At 52.5% G+C, this 22,611-nt stretch overlaps 1 protein-coding gene across 1 annotated transcript in view; it reads right to left on the reverse strand.

The window, feature by feature from the left end:
• The window catches only part of LOC309971799 (cadherin-23-like), a gene marked incomplete at both ends in the record, with an annotated part of 325,411 nt that overhangs the window by 151,444 nt on the left and 151,356 nt on the right, over positions 1-22,611 (reverse strand). Inside the window, one exon of the mRNA XM_082855179.1 lies at positions 1,407-1,519. Within this exon, the coding sequence (XP_082711305.1) occupies positions 1,407-1,519 (113 nt within the window). The remainder of the gene's footprint in view (positions 1-1,406; positions 1,520-22,611) is intronic.

Genomic DNA, 22,611 nt, shown 5'->3' on the forward strand with positions numbered 1-22,611 from the left:
CAAGGGGATGAGGTGGGGTGGGGAAGACGAGATAGATTTAGGGGTTCATCTAGGGGCAAAGGGAGAGTCTTCATTCATTTGACAAATGATGAAACTGAGGCCAAGAACGTTTGTGCTAGCAGATAATCAAGAATTAATGCAGCATCTGCTACGGACTGAGCACTGTGCTAGGCACCGTGAAGGTCTGGGCTGGACTCAGAAATAGATGGACTCAGACACCTGGGCACCCAGTCTCTGGGCCAGAGTCCTTGGGCCGCAAAATACCCATCCCCAGTCCCACCCCAGCCTTCTGAACCAGGATCTCTGGGCAAGAGGCCCAGGACTAGGTAGCTTTCACCAGCTCCCCAGGGGATCTGCATTCACAGCCAAGTGTGGGGACTCATCCTTGTATTTTATATAAAGATGGAAAAGCTGAACTCAGCGTTGCACAGTGAGTTGGTGCTGGGATTAGGGAGCAGCTCTCTCCATTGGAGCTGCCTGCCTCCGTAGGAAGGGAGCAGAGACAGAAGGGGAGGCTGGGAGGGGGCCTCGGGCTTGGCTCCGGATGGGGGAAAGGCCGTGTTAGCTTGCCCTCCCCCGCTGGCCCACATGTGCACATCTGGGTAGAGAGGACAGAGCCAGTGGGCGAGTCAGGACTAATCAATCCATCGCTGTCACAGGCCTTCTCAAGGTCAAGGAGAGCAACGAAGGGCCAGGCTGCACCATCCTTCCCATACCAATGGAAGGGCCTCCTTCCCAGAGGCCCTCTCCTCAGTCTTTGTACCACCCCCTCCTCTCAATCGAAGGCTGGGGCTTGAGAGGACCCCTGTGGCCCAGGCGGCGTCTGTACCCTAAACGAGTTTCCCAGGGAATGCCTCAGCAAGTTATTGATTTTAATTAAAACCAATCATGAGTGGCAAGGGGCTGCAGGGGGCAGGGGTCCATGGCTCCATCACACTTTCTGGGGTGGGGACCACCACAGCTCTGCCCCCTGCCCGCCGCATTGCTGTTTCTTAACCAGGTAATAGCCCCAGGGAAGCCACAAGAATTAGAAATGGGAGAAAAACCCCAGAAATGAGGTAAACCTAAGAACCTGAGTTGGCTATATTAGAACTTGAAAGCATGGGATAACAGAGAGGACCACTGTGCCTCCTCACCCCTGAAATGGGGATGAAAGTTGCAATCCTCTGCAGTTGTTGATAAGGGCTGAGAAATGCCCAGCAGAGGGCCCCTGACAAGGCCCACATGTGAAAAGCGTTGGCCCTGCCTGACGGGGGCCCTGGGCACAAGCCCCGGGAATCAGTGCAGGGTAAGGGCACAGAAGTGACCCGCCTCCTGGGCCCTCCGCCTGGGCACCGCTGGAGGCTGGCCCCACAGCGTGGGCATCCCCTCTACCCATGATGGAGGTGCCCAGCGCCCACTCTCACCTTCACAGTCAGGATGAAGCCATGGCTGTACAGGGGGTTCTCCCGGTCCAGCACGCCGTTCAAGGTCAGCGCCCCGCTGATGTAATCCAGGGCAAAGATGCTGTTGGTATTTCCTGCAAGAGGGAGAATTCAGGGTGTGACTGGGGCCCCGGGCAGGTGGACAGGGGGCTGGGGCCAGGGCTCCTCTCTGGACGTTAAGGACTAATCAGTAACTTAAAATGAGTGCTGGTCCCAGGAGTAGTGCAGAGAACTCTGGGGTACAAAGGAGCGCATAGCCCAAGCAGCAGAAGGCCCCGAATCACAGGATGAGAACATTATGCCCATTCAGTCTTCCTCAAGGCTCTCTGACTGAGGCAAGGAGAAAGGCTTGGTTTGGTGCTTATATGTCTTTAACAGCCTGTCTAACACTTGCTTCTCTTCCTTCTTAACAGAGAGAGAGCAGGCTTCGGGCTCAGAGCCTTTCAAAGGGAGCAGTGCCCAGTGAGGACTCAGTGACTGCTATGTCTGAATATTTGTGCCGCCCCAGAATTCATCTGGTGAAATCCTAACCTCCACAGGTGATGGCATTAGCAGGTGGGGCTTTTGGGCTTAGGTCATGAGGGTGAACCCGTCCTGAACGGGATTCTTCTCTTATACAAGAGACCCCGCAGAGCTCCCTTGCCCCTTCCACCATATGAGGATTCAGCAAAAAGGCACCACCCGAACCAGGAGGAGGGCCGTCACCCGACCGTGCTGACACCCTGATCTCGGACTTCCAGCCTCCAGAACTGCGAGGAATAAATTTCTACTGTGTATAACCCACCTGGTCTGTGGTATTTTGTTACGGCAGCCGCCGTGGACTACGGCAGTAGCCTTGTTTTGTTCCCCTTGTGCTTATTTTTACGGTCATTTCCTATTCTATTCTGTTCTTTCTAGTCTATTCTACTTTACTCTACTTTTCTACATGGCGGTGATATAAAGTTTCCTTTTATGATAAATATAAGTTAAAAACAAAATTCAGTTTTAGAAGTATTTAAGTATTTATTAAAATTTAAAATATGTATTTAAAGTACTGGCAAAAATCACGCATACATGGCACTGGCTCAAATGCACCCCACCCCTCTCTCACCCACCAGCTTTGTCTTATGCTGCCCCACAGGTACCTGGCCCTCACAGTGGCTTCCGCAGGTTCCCCAGATCCATCCCTGCCTCCTGTCTTCCTCCCACCCAGGGCCAGCCCCTCCTCCTCCTGCTCCGGGAAGATGGTCCTAAGCTCTCTCACTTACCCCTCCGGCCCTACAGGCAGTAGTTCCTGCTCTGTTTGCTCCCCAGTTGCTTCCTCTGTGTTAATGTGCTCATTTCACCCAGCCTAAAAGATGGGGGGCTTTCACGACCGTTCCTCAAGGTACCTGGACAATGCTGGGGACACAGTGGCAAGCATGTTCCTGAAGGATGGCTGCTTCCGGCCCACCTGGGCCCCCATACTTGCCCTTGTGCCCTTCTCATCAGGCTGTGAGTTCACTGGGAAACCCTCAATTCCACTCCCCTCTCCTCCCCATTAACCAGTGTGTTGGTCCATTCAAACACTCGCTCGCTCACTGCCATTCATTCACATGTTCAGCAGTCCCCTGGACGGGTTGTCCTATGGTCAGGCCCTGTGCTTGGCGCTGTGGGGGACGCAGAGGTCACCCTGCCAGGATTTCTGACGCTGAAGCACTTACAGCCTCGTAAGGGAGCTCTGACACCCACAAGAATCAGCATCTCAGCGCACAGCAGGGAGAGGCTGTTCACACACAGGAAGGCTCAAAGAAGTAAAGCTTCACGGAGGAGGTGACATTAATTCCTTACACCACTGTCTAGCTGTGTGACCTTGGGCAACTTATCTAAGCACTTTGCATCCTGGTCTCTTCATTTGTGAAATGAGGATAATAATGGATCTATCTCATAGGGTTATGAGAATTAAATGAATGAGAAAAAATATATACACATGTACAGGCTTCGAACAGTTCCCGGCACAAAATAAGTACTTGATAAATGTTGTTTGAGCTGGACCCTGGAAGACAGGCGGGATTGGGGAAGGGGGTGATGGGTACGGATTCCATAGGCGGGAACTAACATCCCAGCCTCCAACACACAAGGTGGACACCAGGATCGCCCATGGAAGCTGCTGTATCTCCCTGCTCCGCCCCTTCCCCGGCTCTAAAGGGATCCGCACACAGGCTCATGTCCTCTCTTGGATTAACTAGGGCAAAAGTAGAGGGGAGACAACGTCCTTCTCTAGCTTTAGACTCTGAGGCAGGGGCTGTTCTGAGCCCCTCTGTGCTGGCCGGCAAGGTGGCCCACTCCCAGCCCACTGCAGAGGTTGTCTGACGCAGGGGAGACACGGCTGCTGACAGCAGAGCCCGGCCGGGTCTCACGTCACTCTCAGAGTGTGGGCTTTGGAGACTCTGACCTGGGCCAGGCCAGGGAGGGGACGTCACTCCAGCCTCCACCTTGCCTAAGCCTGTGTCCTGCGGCCTGGGTACCCTCCTGCGGGCTTTTGTACAGCTGCCCTTGTGTAGTGGGGAGGAAAGAGTCGCAAGGAGGCATATACATGCATGAATATAAAGGAGTTTTTTTAGCTAGGAATTCTGCTGCTGGGGAAACAAGAGGACATGTGCTTTCATCCGCTCATCATTAGCTAATCCACGCAGCAAACAATTATTGAGCTCCTACAGTGTACCTGGGACACCTTCCGGTGGAGGATGTCGCCCTCAACCAGGTATTCCCGTGACAGGGTGATCAGTGCTGAGATGGCTGAAGCATGGACAGCGCAGGGTGTTTTAGGGGCTGGGTCCTCGGGGCCCCTAAATGCTGAGCTGCAGGGCTGCCCTGAGGCAAGACCTCCAGCCGCTTGCCTCTCACACCCTCTTCCCCACCACACACACAGGCATGGGCCCCGCCTCCTCAGCGCCCCTGTCCAGCATCCCATCATTCCAGAGTTTCATATAAATTTATTCTTCCCAATAAAGGAAGCTGTCAATGTTTACATGTGATTCAACTTTTATCTTTGCCAGTTTTTTCCTATAAATCATTCGCAAACCAGAAGCCTCTTGTCGAACGATGTGCTGTGGTTTTCAGTTGGGAAAATAAGGTTATCACCCCTGGCAAACTCAGTTGGGTCCCGCACTCAGCACCTTTGCCCTACTCATGGCCACACTGCCCATCCCCAACTCCGAGTCTGTCCCCAGCACATAAGATACCCCTCTCCCAGCCTCGGCACCTTCTCCAACCAACCTGTAGGCAAATACCCCTCAACTGGTACAAATTCAAACTCAAGGACCCTCCCCCCAACACGCGCGCGCGCGCGCGCGCGCACACACACACACACACACACACACACACACACAAACACATTCTTTTTCACACATCTGTGTGGAGAGTTCACCTCTCAGCCTCCTGCAAAGTACGAGTGACTAACTGCCAAGACCAACAGTCAGAAAGGGTTACACCCAGGGAGCTGACAAGGCCATCTAAGTGAGTCACTGCCTCTGATATTCCTGCTGTCACCATGGCAACACGAGCACTCACTGGGATGCTGGCTTGGGCAGGGACAGGAGGTGAGCCCTGTGCCCCAAGCAGGGCAGGTCTCATTCAAAGACCGATTGACTGATCAGATCACTCATTCATTCCAGTTCATATCAAGCACCTACTTTGTGCAAAATGCTAGAGAATCAGCAGAGAAAAGCAGGCAAGGTTCACGTCTTCAGCCTCACACGGAAGATCTTCATTCAGAATAAAATCACACTATTGGGTGTATAAGAACTTGCTAAGCTAAGGCCCCTGAAGGAAAGCAACGTGGAACAGAGAAGCAGTTATGCCCTGAGTTCCAATCATGGCTCTGCTACTAGCTAGCTGGGTCACCTTTGTCAAGTTACATATCTGGGCCTCAGTTTCCTCGTCGATAAAATGGGAGTAATAATAGTACCCACCCCAGAGTGTTGCTGTGAGGATTAAATGAGTTAATACAGTGTCTGGCACATAGGAACCTCTCAATAAATGTTGGCCGCCTGTCCTGCACCAAGACAGCACCATGGACCGTCTCCTCCACCCACCCCCAACCCAGGAGCCTGTGCCTAGAGCTTTCGCCCAGCGGGAGCACTAAGCCAGCCCATCCTCTTGCCAGGAGAGCCTCACAACCAAGGGCCCAGATGTACAAGGTGGCAGCCCTGAGGCCAAGGCTGAGAACAAAACCCTCAGGTCCACAGGGCATCGCACCCAGGGTTCCGGCCTCGGGGTGGGTCACCACTTCCTTGCTTCCCTCCTTTATCACCCCTCTCCCACCATCCGCCCTCCCCCGGGGGGCCGTGGGCTTGGAAACCATACACATAAGTTTCTCTGCTATCCTGGAAACTGATACCACCCTGTCAGCCCTCTGGTCTCCCAGACACTCTTTATCCAAGTCCCATGGGGACCAGGGGACTGGGGGGTGCCTCACTGGGGGATGCCTTTCACCTGTTCAGCCCCCACTGCTGAGCAGAAGGGCAGCTGCTTTCCCTGGGTCGACAGGTGCTGTCCTAGGGGATGTACCTGGCAGGGGAGGGGTCCTTGCAGGGAGTGAGGCTGCACCTTGAGCACCCTAAGACTTCTGGGAACTGGTGACTTAAAGCGTTCACACAAGGGAAGAAGCAGGTCATTCCTAGCTCTGCTGGTTCTCTTATGGGACAGCCACATAAGAGGTCTCAGGCATCGAGACCTCTTCATATTTGCAAGAGGGAGGTTGAGAAGATGTGAATGAAGTCTGCAATAGCACAAAAGGCTGCCGAACGGAAGTCCCAGCCCTCTTCCCCTGTTTATTAAAAAAATAGTAGCTACAGTTTGTTGAACACTTTTCCCTGTGCCAGGCACTGAGCTAAGATGTTCGCACAATTATATTACTCAGTCTTCACAATAACTTTAGAAGAAGACACCCTGTGTTACATGTGAGGAAGCAGGCTCAGAGAAGTTAAATAACTTGTTCAAGGTCACATAGCTGGTGAGTGGCTGGCCTGGAGTGAGATTTACGCCTCTCTTTTTCTCCCTGCAGGTGTTTGCCCTACACACAGGTTTGCACCCACTCTGTACCTGGCCCGGTGCTAAGGGACAAGGAATAGGGCGAGACAAATAAGAGACTGTCATCCTTCATAGAATGAGGTGGCAAATAATTTGCTTTTTTCTCAAGAGGGAGTCCCAGTTAAAAACTCTCTACGTTCTGAAAAGTTCTAGGTAAATTCCTCATAAAATGATAGAGTTTTACGTAGCAGCAGAATGTCCACGTGGCGATGTCCTCCAAGAGCTGGAGGGGAGGGGTGGATGGGGACTCGAGTGGGAAGACAGGGGCTGTCAGCACAAAGGTGGTGACATAGATAAGGCACTGGCAAGCCGGCCTTTAGGGCAGGCCTATGGCTCCAGTGAGGATGCACAGGAAAATGTAGATAGAAAAGCAGTGGCTGGGCTTCCCTGGTGGCGCAGTGGTTGAGAGTCCGCCTGCCGATGCAGGCGACACGGGTTCGTGCCCCGGTCCGGGAAGATCCCACATGCCACGGAGCGGCTGGGCCCGTGAGCCGTGGCCGCTGAGCCTGCGCGTCTGGAGCCTGTGCTCCGCAACGGGAGAGGCCACAACAGTGAGAGGCCCGCGTGCCGCAAAAAAAAAAAAAAAGAAAAGAAAGAAAGGCAGTGGTCAGAGAGGCAGATGGGAAACCAGTATAGAGCCAGGTGGCCAGAGGCGGGCGAAGGGGAAGTTCTGAGAAAGAGATGGTTGACAGGGTCAAACCGTGCCGAGAGAGGCTCGGGATAAGGAAGATGTGGCTAAGGTCCCCCATTTGGATCTTCAGATGCCCCTGGAGGTCAGACTGTGAGATACAGTGGCTGAGGGGGGCCCTGGGGACTGTTAGTACAGGCGCTGCTGCCGGGAGTTTGGTGTAATAAACAGGGAGAGAGGCCGAGTGGCGGCTAGAGGGCGCAGCAGAGTCAAGCAAAGGGCTTCTGTTTCATAGATGGTCAAAGGCAGAGGGAGAGGGAAACTAGATTGGAGGGTGTGAAGGTGAGGGTAGAGGGTCAGACTCGGAGACGAGGCGGGTGGCTCTCTCTTTGGGCCTTGAGGGCTCACCCTCCCACCTCCTCCCTCCTTCAAGGCTAGCAGGCTCTCTCCTTCCCCAGGCGCCCCTCCTCCCGGCCCCTGCCAAATCTCATCACTCCCACACCTTGTCCCCTTGTTATCTCGCCCGGCAGCATCTTGACCCATGGCAGAGCTGCGTCTGGGCGAAAAGCAGTTTAGTGAGTGGCTGATGGTGCGTGTGGGAACACAGCCTGATGACTTTCAATTGCTTCGCCTGCTCCGCTGGGCTGACAGCAACCCACTCTTGCTGCCCCCAAGTTAAAGGAAAACCAATGGCTCCCACCTTGGTCCTGTCTGTTCTTAAGGTCCATTACCAATGTCACCAGCCTCAGGAAGCCAGTCCTGGAGGTTGCGGCCTCTCTCACTCCACTGAGCCCCAGAGCTGGGCTGGCACCCTCAGAACAGCCCTGTGCTGTGGGACCTCCCCGGTTCTCACATCCAGAGACCCAGCGTCGCCTCGAGGGTAAGGGCTAGGGTGTCATGCTTCCGTCCCCATGGTACCCAGAACAATGCTCATTCTCTATCTGTTGGATGGCCTGAAGGTTCTTGGCCCCCCATAGGGGTTAGGAAGGGTCAGTGAGCACACGCTAGGTGCGGGCATACTCTGGGTCTGGCCATGCTGGGCCATGGGGTTGAGAAAAGAAGAAAAAAAAGCCATGCTTATGAGGAGCTCATGATCTAGTTGGTCTTCTGGGCCCAAGTAACGTTCCACTCAAATGCTAGTTGCTGAATGGATGAGAGGACTAGTGGGACCCTGATCCCTCACCTGGCCTCTGACTCGCTTACCCGGCCCTCCCCAGGGCCAGGGCCAGGGATCCTCCCCAGGGAAGTGAGCAGAACTGGGATATGTACCCCCTTCCCCCTGGTGCTCCCTCTTTCAGCCGTAGTCTCTGCCTGGAGTCTGTTACATCAGCACCCTAGTGAAGACTGCCTACTGTGCGTGAACTCGAAGGATGCAAAAAAGACCTAAGCACCAACAACAGATCTGCCAGTTACCAGCTGTGAGACCTCCTGCAAACTGTGAATTCCTTTGAGCCAAACCCCTCATCTGTAAAGTGTGGATAACAGCTCCCACCTCACGGGACTGTGTGAGGATCAGGCGTGATCATGTATGTAAAGCACCTGCAGTGGTGCCTGTCTTGGTTCCCATCCCTTGTTTCCCTGCTATGCCTGTTTTCTGAATACAAGCATTGGACCAGGTTAGCCCCAACTATGGCCCATCTTATCCAGAATGAGTCAGGAGGGGTCCTCCCCACAATATCCAACATGCATTGTGCCTGGCGCTGTGCAAAGGTTTTTTTTTCTGTATATTTATATAGGATGTTACAAAAAACGTGAGTGAACTTTTTGGCCAGCCCAATACATTTCAATTTTCACAAAGCTCCCATGAGATCGGTACAATTATCCCCATTTTCCAGATGAAAAAACTAAGGCACAGAGAATAACTGGTCCTAGGGCAGAGCAAGGGGTGTAACAAGGAGTTAAACTCAGCTCTCACTAAGCTAAAGAGCTCCTGTCCTACCCAGAGGCCCCTGGATTCCCCCTGCCCCCTCCCAGGGGTGGTTGTTAAACAGCAACGTGTGTGCCGTGTATGCCGCCCGGGCCAGTGGGACAAGCTGGGCTGCAGTCCCATCACTGTCCAGTGGAGCCACATAATTCTGACTGGTACAGACTGTATCACTGCATAATGAAAATTGGGAGTCAGCCTGAGATATGGGCTTTGGGCAAGATATCTTATGAATTAAAAATTGTTACTTAGCTGCCTGCTGACAAAGGGGGCCAAGTCCCGGGTGGCACCTGGGCTGGGCTGCATTGAACAGCTCTGAGACCAACATATGGCAACCAGCGGTGTGGGTTACCTTGGCTTTCTATCAGAGAAGGAGATGCAGGCTGAGAGCTTGCCGCCCCTCCTAAGGACCATCAGGGAGGGGGCAGATTAGGCCTAGCCCCTCTCCAAAGCTTTCCCTGAAGCTGCCTGGAATGCTCACCCTGCAGATCTCTGTGGGTGCCTTGTCTGCCTTCAGGTCTCAGCTCAAAGGTGGTGGCGACCTTTGAGGGGGCCTCAAAGGAGCCCTCTCTAGTCACCCCACCATCCTACTCTCACCCTCATCACTCTCTTCTCCCTTATCCTGTTTTATTTCCTTCAAAGCACTTCTACTTTCTGAACATCTCTTTTCATCTGTTCATGTGTTTGCTTACTGTCTGTCCCCCCACACTGGAATACAAGCCCTGGGAGTGCAGGGAGCGGTTTCTCCAAGTGCCCCTGGTGATACACAGTAGGTGCTCCACGAAGGCTTTGGACCGATGCACGGGCTGCAGCACGGGTGTCAGGGCACCATTCTGAGGCTAGCGTACAAGGTTACAGGACAGAATGGTACCAGGGTGACTTATAATGTCACACATCACAGAGACCATAACTGCACCAGGGCTATGAGGAAGAGGCAGCCAATTAGCAATTCCAACTGGGACTATCACACCCACCCTACCACAGTGACACGTTTGTTTGAGCCGAGTGCATCTTGTTAATTACAGTTATTACCGACCAGTCCTGGAAAGACGATCTTTGAGCCCCCGGCAAGCAGGTGGGAATTGCAGTCTGCTTGTCTTATAGGCGTTTCACCAGAACGACAGTTTTCATTAAGCTCAAGTACACCAATAAATGATCACCTCTCGTAATAAGACCACAGACTGGACGCTGACTAATCTGGGTCCAAGTTATGAAACATTAACCTGAGTAGCCAAGGATAGTAAAGCGTATTATGCTAGGGTTGCTAAGGGTCAAGCCAGGCCCCCTCACCTACAGCAGCATCCAGCGCCCCACCTATAGGGAGAGGCGGCCCCTGGTCCTCTGACGACACTTCAATGGGGATCAGCAAGACATGGCCAGGGGCCAGGGCTGCTATCAGAATCTCCTGATTTCCCGAAAAACCTTTACTCTGTAACCAGGCAAATTTCTCCAAAGGGAATAATCATGGATGTGCCCACAGGTGCAGCTCCCAGGATTTTCACCGTGGTGCTGTTTACAGAGGAAAACTGGGAACAACCTCAATGTCCAACAATAGGGATTAATTACGTTATGATATGAAATTCGGTCATCCACTAAAAATAATGCTGCAAAGAGAAGTTTGTGACTTGAAAGATACATGTTTGACATTTCCCCCCAAAGGAGTCATAAAATAGCATAGTTCCGTAAGACACATTTTTTGTTGTTGCTTAAAAATATATATATATATAGAAAAAGGAATGAAATGTTGACAAAATGTTAAAAAAAAATGACCTCTGGGGCTTCCCTGGTGGTGCCGTGGTTGAGAGTCTGCCTGCCAATGCAGGGGACACGGGTTCAGGCCCCGGTCCGGGAAGATCCCACATGCCGCGGAGCGGCTGGGCCCGTGAGCCATGACTACTGAGCCTGCGCGTCCAGAGCCTTGCTCTGCAACGGGAGAGGCCACAACAGTGAGAGGACCGTGTACCGCAAAAAAAAAAAAAAAAAAAAAGATCTCTGAGTAGTGATGTGAGAGCAGTGTTTCTCAACCTCAGCTTCCCATGACATTTGGGCTGGATAATTCTTTCCTGTGGGAGACTGCTCCATGCATCGTGGGGTGGCTAGCAGCATCCTTACCCTCTAGCCACTAGAAACCAGTAGCACCCCTTCTCCCAGATGTGACAACCAATAAGTCTTCAGACCATTGCCAAATGTTCCCTGCAGTGAGGGTTGAGGGGGCCAAAATCATTCCTGGTTGAGAACCATTGTTCTAGAGCCATTTCAATGTTTCCTTTTTTTTTTTTTTTTTTTTGCGGTACGTGGGCCTCTCACTGTTGTGGCCTCTCCCATTGCGGAGCACAGGCTCCGGACACGCAGGCTCAGCGGCCATGGCTCACGGGCCCAGCCGCTCCGCGGCATGTGGGATCCTCCCGGACCGGGGCACGAACCCGCGTCCCCTGCATCGGCAGGCGGACTCTCAACCACTGCACCACCAGGGAAGCCCCAATGTTTCCTTTTTGATTTATGTGAATTATACTTGTAAAAAGAATTAATATAAGTACCTTAAAGAGTAATCCCCAAAGTTCTAGAACTCGATAGTGGCGATGGGTGTACGACATTGTGAGTATATGTGATGCCACTTTAAAGTGGTAAATTTTATGTTATGTATATTTACCACCAAAAACCCCCCAACATTTGATGATGTGTGTCTATGTGTTCTAAGTTGGTGCTAGATGTGGGCTGAGTCGGAAACGGATTCACTTTCATGAGTAATTCTTTCTCTACCTGGGTTACCACCATGACTGACAATAATTTGCTGAATTTAATCTCCCTGAGGACGGGGACCTTTCCCACCATGGTCACTGCTACCTCAGCCGGATGAAGGAAGGGATTTACTCAAAGAGGAGTTTGCAAGGTACTGGAGAGTCTGAATAGCAAAAGATAAGGTCTCTGCACCCGGGTGGCATCGATCTAGGTGAGGAAGCTCATGGCGCCTGGGGCAGGGGATCCTCCGCCAGGCCTTAGAGGGCTGGATTTGGGTCAGTATGGAGAGGGGGAGGGCATTCTGAGCAAAGGGCTGGAGGGGACAATCAATTCCAAAGTGGGGAGCCATGGGACAAGCGGAGTTCACACGAAGTGGTGTCAGGAGTGGCTGATGCCAGGAGGTAGGACCCTTGAATGCTGGGGAAGTAGTTTGGATTTTTGTCCACAGCCGTGGGGAGGCCCTGGAGGCAGGAAGCCCTGTTGGTGATGAGAGCATGGACTGGGTGATGGCAGTGAGTAAAGGAGCAATAGCCAGGGCCACTTACTGTGGGTTCTGAGCACTTCCCATGTATTGGTCAATGACTCGTCATGGCAACTCCACATGCCAGGTGGCATCAACACCGTCATCCTTGTTATTCCCATTTTACAGGTGAGAAAATCAAGGCACAGAGAAATTAAGTGATTTGCCTAAAGTCACACTACCAGTAAGTGGCAGAACCAGGATTCAAGTCTGCCTAACTCCAGAGCCTGGAAGCTTAGTTCACACACCAGGCTGCCCCCAAGAGACAGGGAAGATGCATGCTCCTGCCCATTGGCAGAGCGATTCTGAGCTCACTGAATTCTCATGACACCCTGCAAGGCCAGCACTGCTATCAGAGGAGTTAACTGAGGCTCAGTCAGGGAAGTGACGTGTCCAAGAACACCTGGGTACTTAGTGACCAGGCTGGCATTAGAACCTGGGTCTTTTGGGTCTCAAATGGTCCTCCTAGCTGCCGTGGTTTCTCCTGGGTGGCGCTGGTGCTCCCTTGGCTCTGGGGGCCAGAGACTGGCCAGGAGAAGAACAAGGTGAGGAGAAGGGAAAAAAGGCCGACTTGCCCACTTGACTGGAGGCTGGTTACCTCCAGGAGCCCGGGCAGGTGGGCCCAGAACACCCATGCCCAGCCTCAGCAGGAGCCCCTCCTTGGGCCAAGAGTGGGCGCTGAGGTGCACTGGGTCCCCGGACTGGCCCACATAATTCACCTGAGGCTTGGCATTCACGAGAGCGTCAGGGCTCTGGGAGATTTACAGGCTCTGATGAAGCCATCTCAGCCTGCGCATAAGAAGCGTTTGATATTTGATGATCTGAAAGGCCTTGTCCCAAAGCGGGAGTGAGAGGGGGGAAGGAGGAGCGTTTTCTTAAGAAAACAAAGAGGACAGTGATCAGATGCCCAAGGAGAAGGAAGCACGAAGGCGGGTATGTGCTGTCATCTTGCTGAGGCCATCACCCCCACCTCCAGCACCCCTGCATGGATCCAGCACTGAGACATGGGCAAGGCAGGCCCAGGGGACGGGGCTTCTTGGGGAGTGGGACACCAGAGACCACCTACCACACTATAAGGCCTCTCTAATGAGGCACGGGGTGGGGGTGGGTGATGGATAATGCCCCCAGGGAACCCACCATCTAAGGGGGAAGACTGGCCACCCCCGGGGGAAGGACAAAGCGTATATATAAAGAAGCTGACTGAAGAACTCATAAAGGACCTGACTAGATGCACGCTTGTGGGCTTGTGGTCCTCTCTGAGCCTCAGTTTCCTCATTGGGGGGTGAGAATACCTGTCCTATTCACTTGGCTGTTTGGAGGTTCAGTGGGATAAGGGACCAGAAAATGCTTTACAAACTGTAAAGTGCTGAGCCTATGCTGGGTATGTGTCAAGGATAGTGAACCTGGTGGCTGGGGCAGGTGGAACTAAGCAGTGCCTGGAATTGAATGATGTTAGACAAGAAAGACTGGCGAAGAGGGGCAGGGTGGGGTGCAACGCCAGCTGTCGCTGCACACTGAACTTGGTGGAAGAGGAGGTTCGGCACTCCTGAACCTTCCCTTCCAATCCTATTTCCCAGGGTCTAACCTCTTCCTCTAAATGCTGCTTGTTCAGTTCCTTGTCTTGCCATCATTGTGACTGGGAAAAATGTCGGCATCGGAGAGCCCTGAGTTCGAATCCTAGCTCTGCTACTTCCAGCCATGTGACTTTGGGCAAGTGAGCTTACCTCTATGAGCCTCAGTTTCCTCACCTGCCAAATAGGGATGATAATAATAGGAGGTGCCTCCTGTGGTGGCTGGGAGGATTCAATGAGACGACAAGCACGGAGCTGGCACAGAGCAATGCTCCCTGAATCCCCACGTCCCCTCAGCTCCCCTGCCACTTTCCTTCCCTGAACGCTGATCCCACAGCTGCCCCTCCTTCAGCCCCAAGTGCCGCAAGTTCTGGAGTGAATGACTTTCAAATCTGGGAAGGAGAGCCCATCACACACACCTTGAGCTGGGTAATTTATGAATCAAATTGTGCTCCGTCAGGGCTCTGCGGCCCAGAAATAGATGTGGTCGGACGAGGTTCAGGGAGCCAGCCTCAGACACAGTTATCTTCATAGAAACTGGCTACCAACTGGCAGAAGCGGCCCAGACAACTGACCTTGAGGGGCTCCCTGAGGGCTGAGAAGCCCCCCTCACTCTGGTCCCTGAGTCCTGAAGAGAGGAGGGAGGTCTGCCTGGGTTCAGGAGGATAGCTGGTGATCTCGGGCAAGTTACTTTACCTCTCTGGGCCTCAGGGTCCTCTCCTGTTTAAAAAAGAGGGGGCTTTTCTATGGCAGCGGTTTTCAAATTTCTTTGTTTTAGTAGCAATCCTTTAATCAGACAAAATCTTCCCCAGAATCCCAGTATATAAAACAACCCAAACCAGAGCTAGCTGCCCCGGCTGAAGCAGATGGGGGCGCTATGCTGGAGTCCAGCACACTCGGCACCTCCATGACCCCCAAAAGGGGCCCTGAGGGATGGGGTTGGGGGCTTGGGGATTCAGGGAACCTGCAAGTCCCCACGGACTCTTGCAGTTTTAGAAGTCCACGGTTGTCTATGAGCGCTTAGCGAAGGATGCACGGCCTGACATACCACCTGGGTTACCCGAAGACCAATAAGCGCTGACCAGGCAGGTGAGGTAAGGTGCTCAGAGGATCAATATTTTTTCATCTGGGTCAGATCTTTTTGAAAAGGGCAGATGTTGTAGTGCCTAGGACCAGGGCTAAAACCTCAGCATCATTCCTCATAAGCTGTGTGACTGTGGGCAAGTTACCTACCCTCTCTGGGTTTTAGTTTCCTTGGCTGTTAAAGGGGAGGGGTAATAGTTGTCTCATGGAGCTGATGGGAAGACGAAAGCAGGTAATGCATCTATTTAGTTCAGCACACAGTAAGTGCTCAGTAAATGTTAGTTGTTACAAATTCTTTTGGAGAAGGAAGGAAACTCAGCACTCGACACATCCTTTGCAGCTTAATCCTCATCGATTACTAAACTGAGGTGAGAGGTAAAAAACATTTGTCCCAAGTCACATGGCTGGTAAGTGGTTGAGCTGAAATTTGAACCTACAGCATTTGATGGCAAAGCCTGTGTTTTCTCTCCTACTCCTCCCTAGAATCACTGCTTCTAGAAGGCCCCACCAGGAAAGCTCCAGATGGTGCCAGGCCCAGTTTCCTGATGTCGGAGGGTTTTCCAGCAACTGGTCAGTGACTCAGAATGTGACATCAAAGCAGATGTTTCTGATCAGGGAATGATGAGGGGGGCAGGGGGGAAAACGACAGATTTACTTAAGTACAAAACCCACTTGACAATGTGGAAAACAAATATCGTGTTCTGCTGAATATAAGTCAAAATCATCATGAAAAAATGGCAAATTCATCCTTCAGGGCAGGAGCCCCCATTGTGAAAACTGGAAGGTTGGGTTTTCCCAGAGGGTGTCCCCGGGAACGCTGATGCCCGGGGTATAGGAAAGGCCAACTTTTTAAAAGTTCTGTGGTCAAATACATTTGGGAAATGCTGAAGAGGCATCTTTGCTGCAGGACTTGTTAGAGCCTTTAATGGGCTAACGTGGCTTGTAACGTGCCAGGACAAGGATGTTGTGATGCGGCGTCTTTCCAACTTATTTGGCTACAGAATCCTTTTCGCAAAGGCTCTCTTGAGGAGTGGTATGGGAAACCCACTGCCCTCCAGTGGGCTCTCTGAGCATGAAAGGTAGATGTGTCCAGTGTCAGAGATGGAAGATGCTTAGAGCCCACCAGGTTCAAACTTCTTCTCCCCCTGTGGAACTGAGGGTCAGAGATGGTGAGTAACTTGGCTAATATCACACAGCAAGTTAGAGGCAGAGCTGGCACCAGACGGGTCAACCTCAAGTCTGCCTCAAGTCTGGGCACCCGTCCAGGACACAGATGTGGATCCCAGACCAGGGGTGGGTTCCTTAGCAGTTTTGGGACCATACTTAATAAAATAAAAAAAACTTTCTACTATGGAAAATTTCAAAGATAAACAATGCAGAGAGAAGAGCACAACGAAGCCCTGTGTACCCATCACCCAGAGTCAACAATTATCAACATTTTGCCAATTTTCCTTCTTTTAAACTCACCCCTCCCCCCGGCACTGGAGTTATTAGAGCCAATTCCAGTTCATTCTTAAATACTGTACATGTCTCTGATAAGGACTTCAATGTGGACAGACATGCCACTATCACATGAAACAAAGCCGATGATTCCTTAATGTCACCCAAGACAGGCCATATGCAAGTTGGGGGCCATTTCTGAGGTTGATGTTAGGGTTAGAGGTGTTAACCCTTGCTCCCCAGAGACCCAGCCTCCGAGATCACTGAAAATGAAAGAAAAGGTCCTTTTAACAATACCTGTCATGTTCCGTTTCTTAAGAACGAAAAGAAGAAAAAAAGATCAGAAGTAAATACGGTAAAATGTCAACAAATGTTATCTGGGTGGTGAATGTATGGAGGCATGTTATGTCGGTTTCCGTACTTTTCTAAATATTTAATATTTCACATTTGCCAGGGATCCTGGCCCTGCTTCTCTGATGAAGGCCAGGGGTCCTGGACTGGGGCGTGTGTGTGTGTGTGTGCGTGTGTGGTGTGTGGGGTGAGTGGGGTGGGTGACCATTTCATCCTCCTGGCAGCCTGGATTCCAGAATGCCCTCATCCTCCCAGTGTGAGCATCGGCCCCAGATGTCTCATTATGCCTCCAGGCCCTGGTCCCTTGCGCCACACCGAGTGGATGTTCAGAATGCTTGATGAGTGGGCGCAGCCAGACAGGGAGGGGCGTCCCGAGGCATTTCCGTTCCCTTGGCTCAGACAGGCAGGAACTTCTGCTGAGCAAGCAAGAAACAGGAAGAAGAGAGACTTCCTTGCCTTTCGGGCCAGGGAGGACGAGCAGCCCCCAAAATCTGTGCGAGGCCTTTGATCACTTTTTTGAAATAGAAAGGCCACAGGTCAGAGTTCAGGGTACTTCCCACTGGGCCACCCTCAGGATGCATGGCCTGGGGTCCTTCTCGATTAGAGGGGCTAGCCTGGACTACAGACTCCCACTTCCTTGGCAGGAGGGCAGTTTCTCTGGGATGCTCCCAGCACAGCTGAAGGGATGGGTACCCTATGGTACCCCCACTCCAAGCTCTGTGAATGGATACGTCTGCGGGGCAGGGAGGGGAAGCAAAGGATCCAGCTGAAGACAGATGGCATCTTCTGGGGATGTTTTGCAAGCTTGAGCCTCTCAGGGCCCATGGAAAAGAGAAAGTAAACCCTTGTTTGTGAAGGAAGCTCCTGGCACTGCCCCTGGCACCAAGCAGAGCCTCAGAGCCCAAACACCCTTCATCCCAGGCCAGACGGAGGGCAGTCTTTGACCTTCGGCCCCCTCCAACCTCTGCCCAGATGCGCCCACTCTCCCTCCCGGCAATGCCAGCTGTGGCAGCCCCAGCCTGCAGCTCCCCTGTCTGAAGATAACTTATGGCTTTAATTACCGAGAGCTGGGTGTGAGTGTCTGGAAGGAGCCAGCCCCACCAGGCTTGGTTCCTGTCGACAAGGGGCTGCCAAGTTGGCGAGGGCAGTCCTGCGTGCTGCCACACTGTCTCCCCCTCTCTGGGCGGTGACAAGGTCCTCCCTTCCCTTCTGGGGTGCCTGCAGCCTGCCCACCTGCTCTGAGGGTGGGGTGGGGGAGCACGGATGCAGTGGGGGGTGTGGGCAGAGCGGCTCTGAGGCCGGTCCCTGAGAGAGCTTTGTCTAGAGTTGTGGGAAGATGCAGGACGGATGAGCTGGCGTAGGGATGAGCTGGCGTAGGGAAGAGCAGGCGAGGCCCGGGGGGCTCAGAACAATGACCAGGCCCTCCCGAGGGAGAGGGGCTGCCCAAGAAGCTGGGGTGGTATGGAAGAGTTGCGAGCGGCTGGACAGACAGATGGACGCAGCCAAGACGGTTCGCATGACGAACCCTCCTGATTATCTTTCACCTGGCCACCCCAGTGGGCTTCCAGCTGGTCTCCCTGCTTCTCCTCTTGCCCCCTGTCCAGCCCATTCTCCAGCCAGCACATCTTTCAAAAGCCTGGTGCAGATCAACTTACTCCACTGCAGTGTCTTCCCAGTGCAAATGGAATAACCCCAACTCCTCGGCCTGGTCTGCAAGCCCCTGAATGATCAGTCCCTGTCCAGCGCTCTGACCGCACTTGCTTCTCCTAATCCTCTACTCTCCACTACACTGAAGCCTCATCTGACCTCTTTTTCCAGTTTTCTGTTTCTTAAATGTACACAGCTTATTGTTGTCTCGGGGCCTTTGCACACGCTGTTTCCTCTGCCTGGAGCTCACTTCCGGCACAGCTCCACACGGCTGTCTCCTCCACTGTTGCTCAGGCCCCTCTCAAATGTCACCGTAGCAAAAAGGGCACCACCCCAGCTAAGTGGCCGCAGCTCATTCTCCATCATGCCTCCATCCCCTGTTTTATTTTCTTGTAAGCCCTTGTCACTCTCTAAACTGATCTTGTGCATTCATCTGTTTATTTTCTGTCTTTCTCACTAACCTGTAAGATCTGTGAGGGCAACAGCTTCATGTCTCTTGCTCATGGCTGTGTCCCCAGAGCTGATACATGAGAGGGGTTGGATAAATATTTCTGAATAATCAAATGAGCCCCAACTCTTTGTGTTACAAAAAGGGACAAGGACCTTCACACTGTCCAGCAAGCTAGAGGCAGAGCCGATAGACCAGAAGCGACTACCCTGACCTCCAGCACCAGGTCCCTTGCTCTACTGACCCTTCTTTGCATGGGGGGTGAGCTGCCAGGACTGCCAACCTCTGCTCCCTTCCTCAATAAAAGCGCCTCCAAGGTCCATCGTGGGGGTTTTGAGGAGCTCCCCCCGGCGATGGAGTGACATTTTCCTGCACCTGGGGCAGGTTTAGGGCAGGGCATGTGGGGAGAGCTAGGGCAGAGTAGCTGAAAGAGCGAGCCTGGGAATCAGGTCCCTCCCTCGCTGCTCTGGGCCTTGGTTTTCTCATCTGTGACTTGGGAGGGTTGGACTGGATGGTATCTGGGTCCCTGTGACAGGTGAGCCCCATGAAACTGGGCCCCTGATGTTGGGAGAAAGATAGAGACCGGCAAGGGGACAGGTGAAGGCACAATAGTGCTTGTTCTGCTCCCCTCCCTCCCTGACCGCAGCACCGCCACAGGCTCTTGCCCCCGGCCCGCATTATCAATCTCCCTCCACCTGGAGAACACCCCTAAATGAAATTCCTATTGGCATGAATCCTGTGATATAACAAGTCACTCGCCTTGCCTGGGAAATGAAAGATGATAAGGCAGAGTTCCTGGGACAGAGGCGATCTCCATAAATCTGCCAGGGTGTTCTGGGATTACTTTGTGGGATTAATTACCTGTCCTTCAAACAAAGACCTGATCTCAGCGGCCGAATGTCCCCAACCTGTGAGGGAGGGAGCCTTGGGCGGTGGCAGGTGGGGCGGGGGTGGGGGGCCCTGGGCTGAGGGGCAGGCCACGGGGCGGGCTGCACAAGTGGGGCACTTTAAGATACCAGGTCAGCACTTCACTCCTTCTGGAAGACCCTACACCGCTCCCTCCTGCCCAACACACCAAGTCAACCTGCTTCCAAGACTTTCTGCAGCTTGGGCCTTCTTGACCTCCAACAACCCAGCCTCCCCTCCCACCTGTTTCTCATGTCAGCCCAGGGCAACACTATCTCCTCTCCTCTCCTAGTTACACTCCTACTGCCCAGAATTGGGGGGCTTCCCAGCATGGATGGGAAAGTTCTATGTACAGTAGACAGAATAACAACTGGACCAGGAGCCAGTTCAGTGTCTACCACTTCTCCGACCATATGACCTTGAGTTTCTTGAACTCTCTCGGTCTCAGTTTACCCACCCATAAAATGGGAACAGCATAGGCAAGGTCTGTACATGACAGGGTTCTCATGAAGACCCAGTGGGGCACGGTGGCCCGTGGAAAGCACGTGGACTTCAGACTCACACAGACCTGCCATTTCTTGGTCTAGCATGACCTTAAATGTTACATAACCTTTCTGAGTCTGTTTCCTTCTCTGTGAAATGGGGACACTGATAGAGCTTGTTGTCAGCATAAGATACAACCTCTGTAGAGGGTCTGGCATGACATCCTTGGGAGGGATTCCACTGACATCCTCATTACGCTGCAAGAGGAGTGCGGTCACAACGGCTTTCTGTCTTCTGCTCTCCCCCCAGGCTGGTCCCTTCTCCCTGCTGAGCCCACACTGTGTGCGAACCTCCCTCCTCTCCCAAGTGGAGCCAAGCAGAAGGCATCACTCCTGGGGCCAAGGAACACCAGTGCTAATCACAGGGTGGCTGCCCAGGGCCAGGCCAAGCCCCAATTAGCTGTCTGAGTCACAAGGGCCACGGAGGAAAGGCGGTTGGTATAGCCTTTGGCTCCCTGGAAAAATAAGGAAGGGGATGGATTTCATGGTAGAAACATGGATGTTAGATGGTCACCTCTGGGTGGAGGTGGCTTGGTTGTGACAGAAAGGTCCTGGATGTGAGATAAGGGTGGCCCTGCCACATGTGACTTGGGCAATCCCAGGCAGGCCACACCCGGTCGGCTTCCATGGTCTCATGGGGTGAAGTGGGAAGGCCATCCCTCCCTTGCAGTGTCATCCTGAGGATGGATTACTTAGGTGAAGGCCCCTGGCAGCTGCTCAGGCACACATGAGCCCCTTAGGAAAGGATGGCTGCTTTCTAGGTTCCCAGGGAAATGTGGATGGGGCCCAAGCAGGCCTCCAGGGTTCAGAGGCTCATGTCCTAGGGGCCTGGTGGACATGTGGATTCCAGGGGATTCCATGATCACCATGATGGGGAGGAAGAGAATGAAGATAAGAAGGCAGATGCTTGTGGACCCCGAGCCAACCAGGCAGCCACAGGCCAGAGGGGACACGGTCCTGGGCACAGGGTGGGGGACAGCGGATCAGAGAGCAAATGGAAGCTGAGCTGGTTGGTGAGCATGAACCTCCCATGAGAAAAGGAAAGGGAGTGACCAACCTGCTCCCATCAGCTCAGCAGACGGGGCAAGTTGGGTGGTCAGGGAAGGCTTCCAGAGGCGGTGAGTGGGAAGATAAGGTTTGAAGGAGGGGCGGAGTACAGAAAGATGGATAACAGTGGAACAGGCAGACTAATCAGGTAAATGGGATGACACAGGCACCTCTCTGCTCTTCCCAAGTACCCTTCTTTCAAGAAGGTGCAGTGAAAAGCAGTCACTTCTCCTAGGTGATGTGAATGAACTTGTGAACAGTAGTAATTTACTGAGCATTTACTATGTGCCAGTCATTGTGCTAAGTAAGCACTGCCTTCTCTTTTAGGCAGGGGTTTGAACGTCAATTTACAGAAGTGATTTGTTGTGGTCCCACAGGCAGTTGAACTTGGAGTTAGAATTTGAACTCAGATCTATCAGATCCAAAGCTCTTAGCTGCTACCTCAGCATACAAATGCCGAAGCCACTTCTCAGGGAGCAGCCAGTCGGTCATTTTGTCCTGTGGGTGGCCCATCCCATCACTCCAGGTTGAGTCAGTTTAGGGACAGGGTCCGTACCTCCTAACTCCTTGGCCACTGTGCCTTTAGGATGGCCAGTGTGTGAGGTAGGTGCTTTGAGTCCCAGAGAAGCAAGATGAGAAAGAAACAGCAGAGATTTCCTGGGCATGGAATGGGTGTAGGGTTTAGGTAAAAGGGGTGTTTCCTTCTTCAGGTCTGTTGGGTCCATCTACATCCCTCTGAACTATATCCATCTTATTGGACTCCAGATTTGATCTCCAAAACTGGAGTCCAAACTGCTTGGGTCCAAATCCTGGCTCTGATGTTTACAAGCTCAGTGGCCTTGGGCAAGTTACTTAACCTCTCTGAGCTTAGTTTCCCCATCAGTAAAGTGGCAACAATGATAGTACCTTTAACATCAGGTTCCTGTGAGGAGTAAATGAGTTCATATACGAGTTGCTTAAAGCAGTGCCAGGCACGTGGTGATTACCAAGTAAATGTTAGTAAATGTTATTGTTAGTTGGGTGGGTTTTCCCCTTTACCTCCCATCTTACTCCTTCTCTTCTCCCAAAGAAGTACCAATCCAGTGCTTTGCTAAATGTCTCTGTATGTGCTTGTATTATTGTTAAATATCTACTGTGGCTATCGTTTTTTTTTTTTAACTTACAGACATGGTATTATGCTATTCCATTCTATTTCTTTTATCACTCAATACTAGGTTTTAAAGATTTATCTACAATAGCTTGCTGTCTGTACATCTATTAAGTTGAACCCTATGAAACTGATGACATTC

The sequence above is a fragment of the Leucopleurus acutus genome (assembly GCF_964270905.1).
Source record: "Leucopleurus acutus genome assembly, chromosome: 14".
NCBI classification, from domain to species: domain Eukaryota; kingdom Metazoa; phylum Chordata; class Mammalia; order Artiodactyla; family Delphinidae; genus Leucopleurus; species Leucopleurus acutus.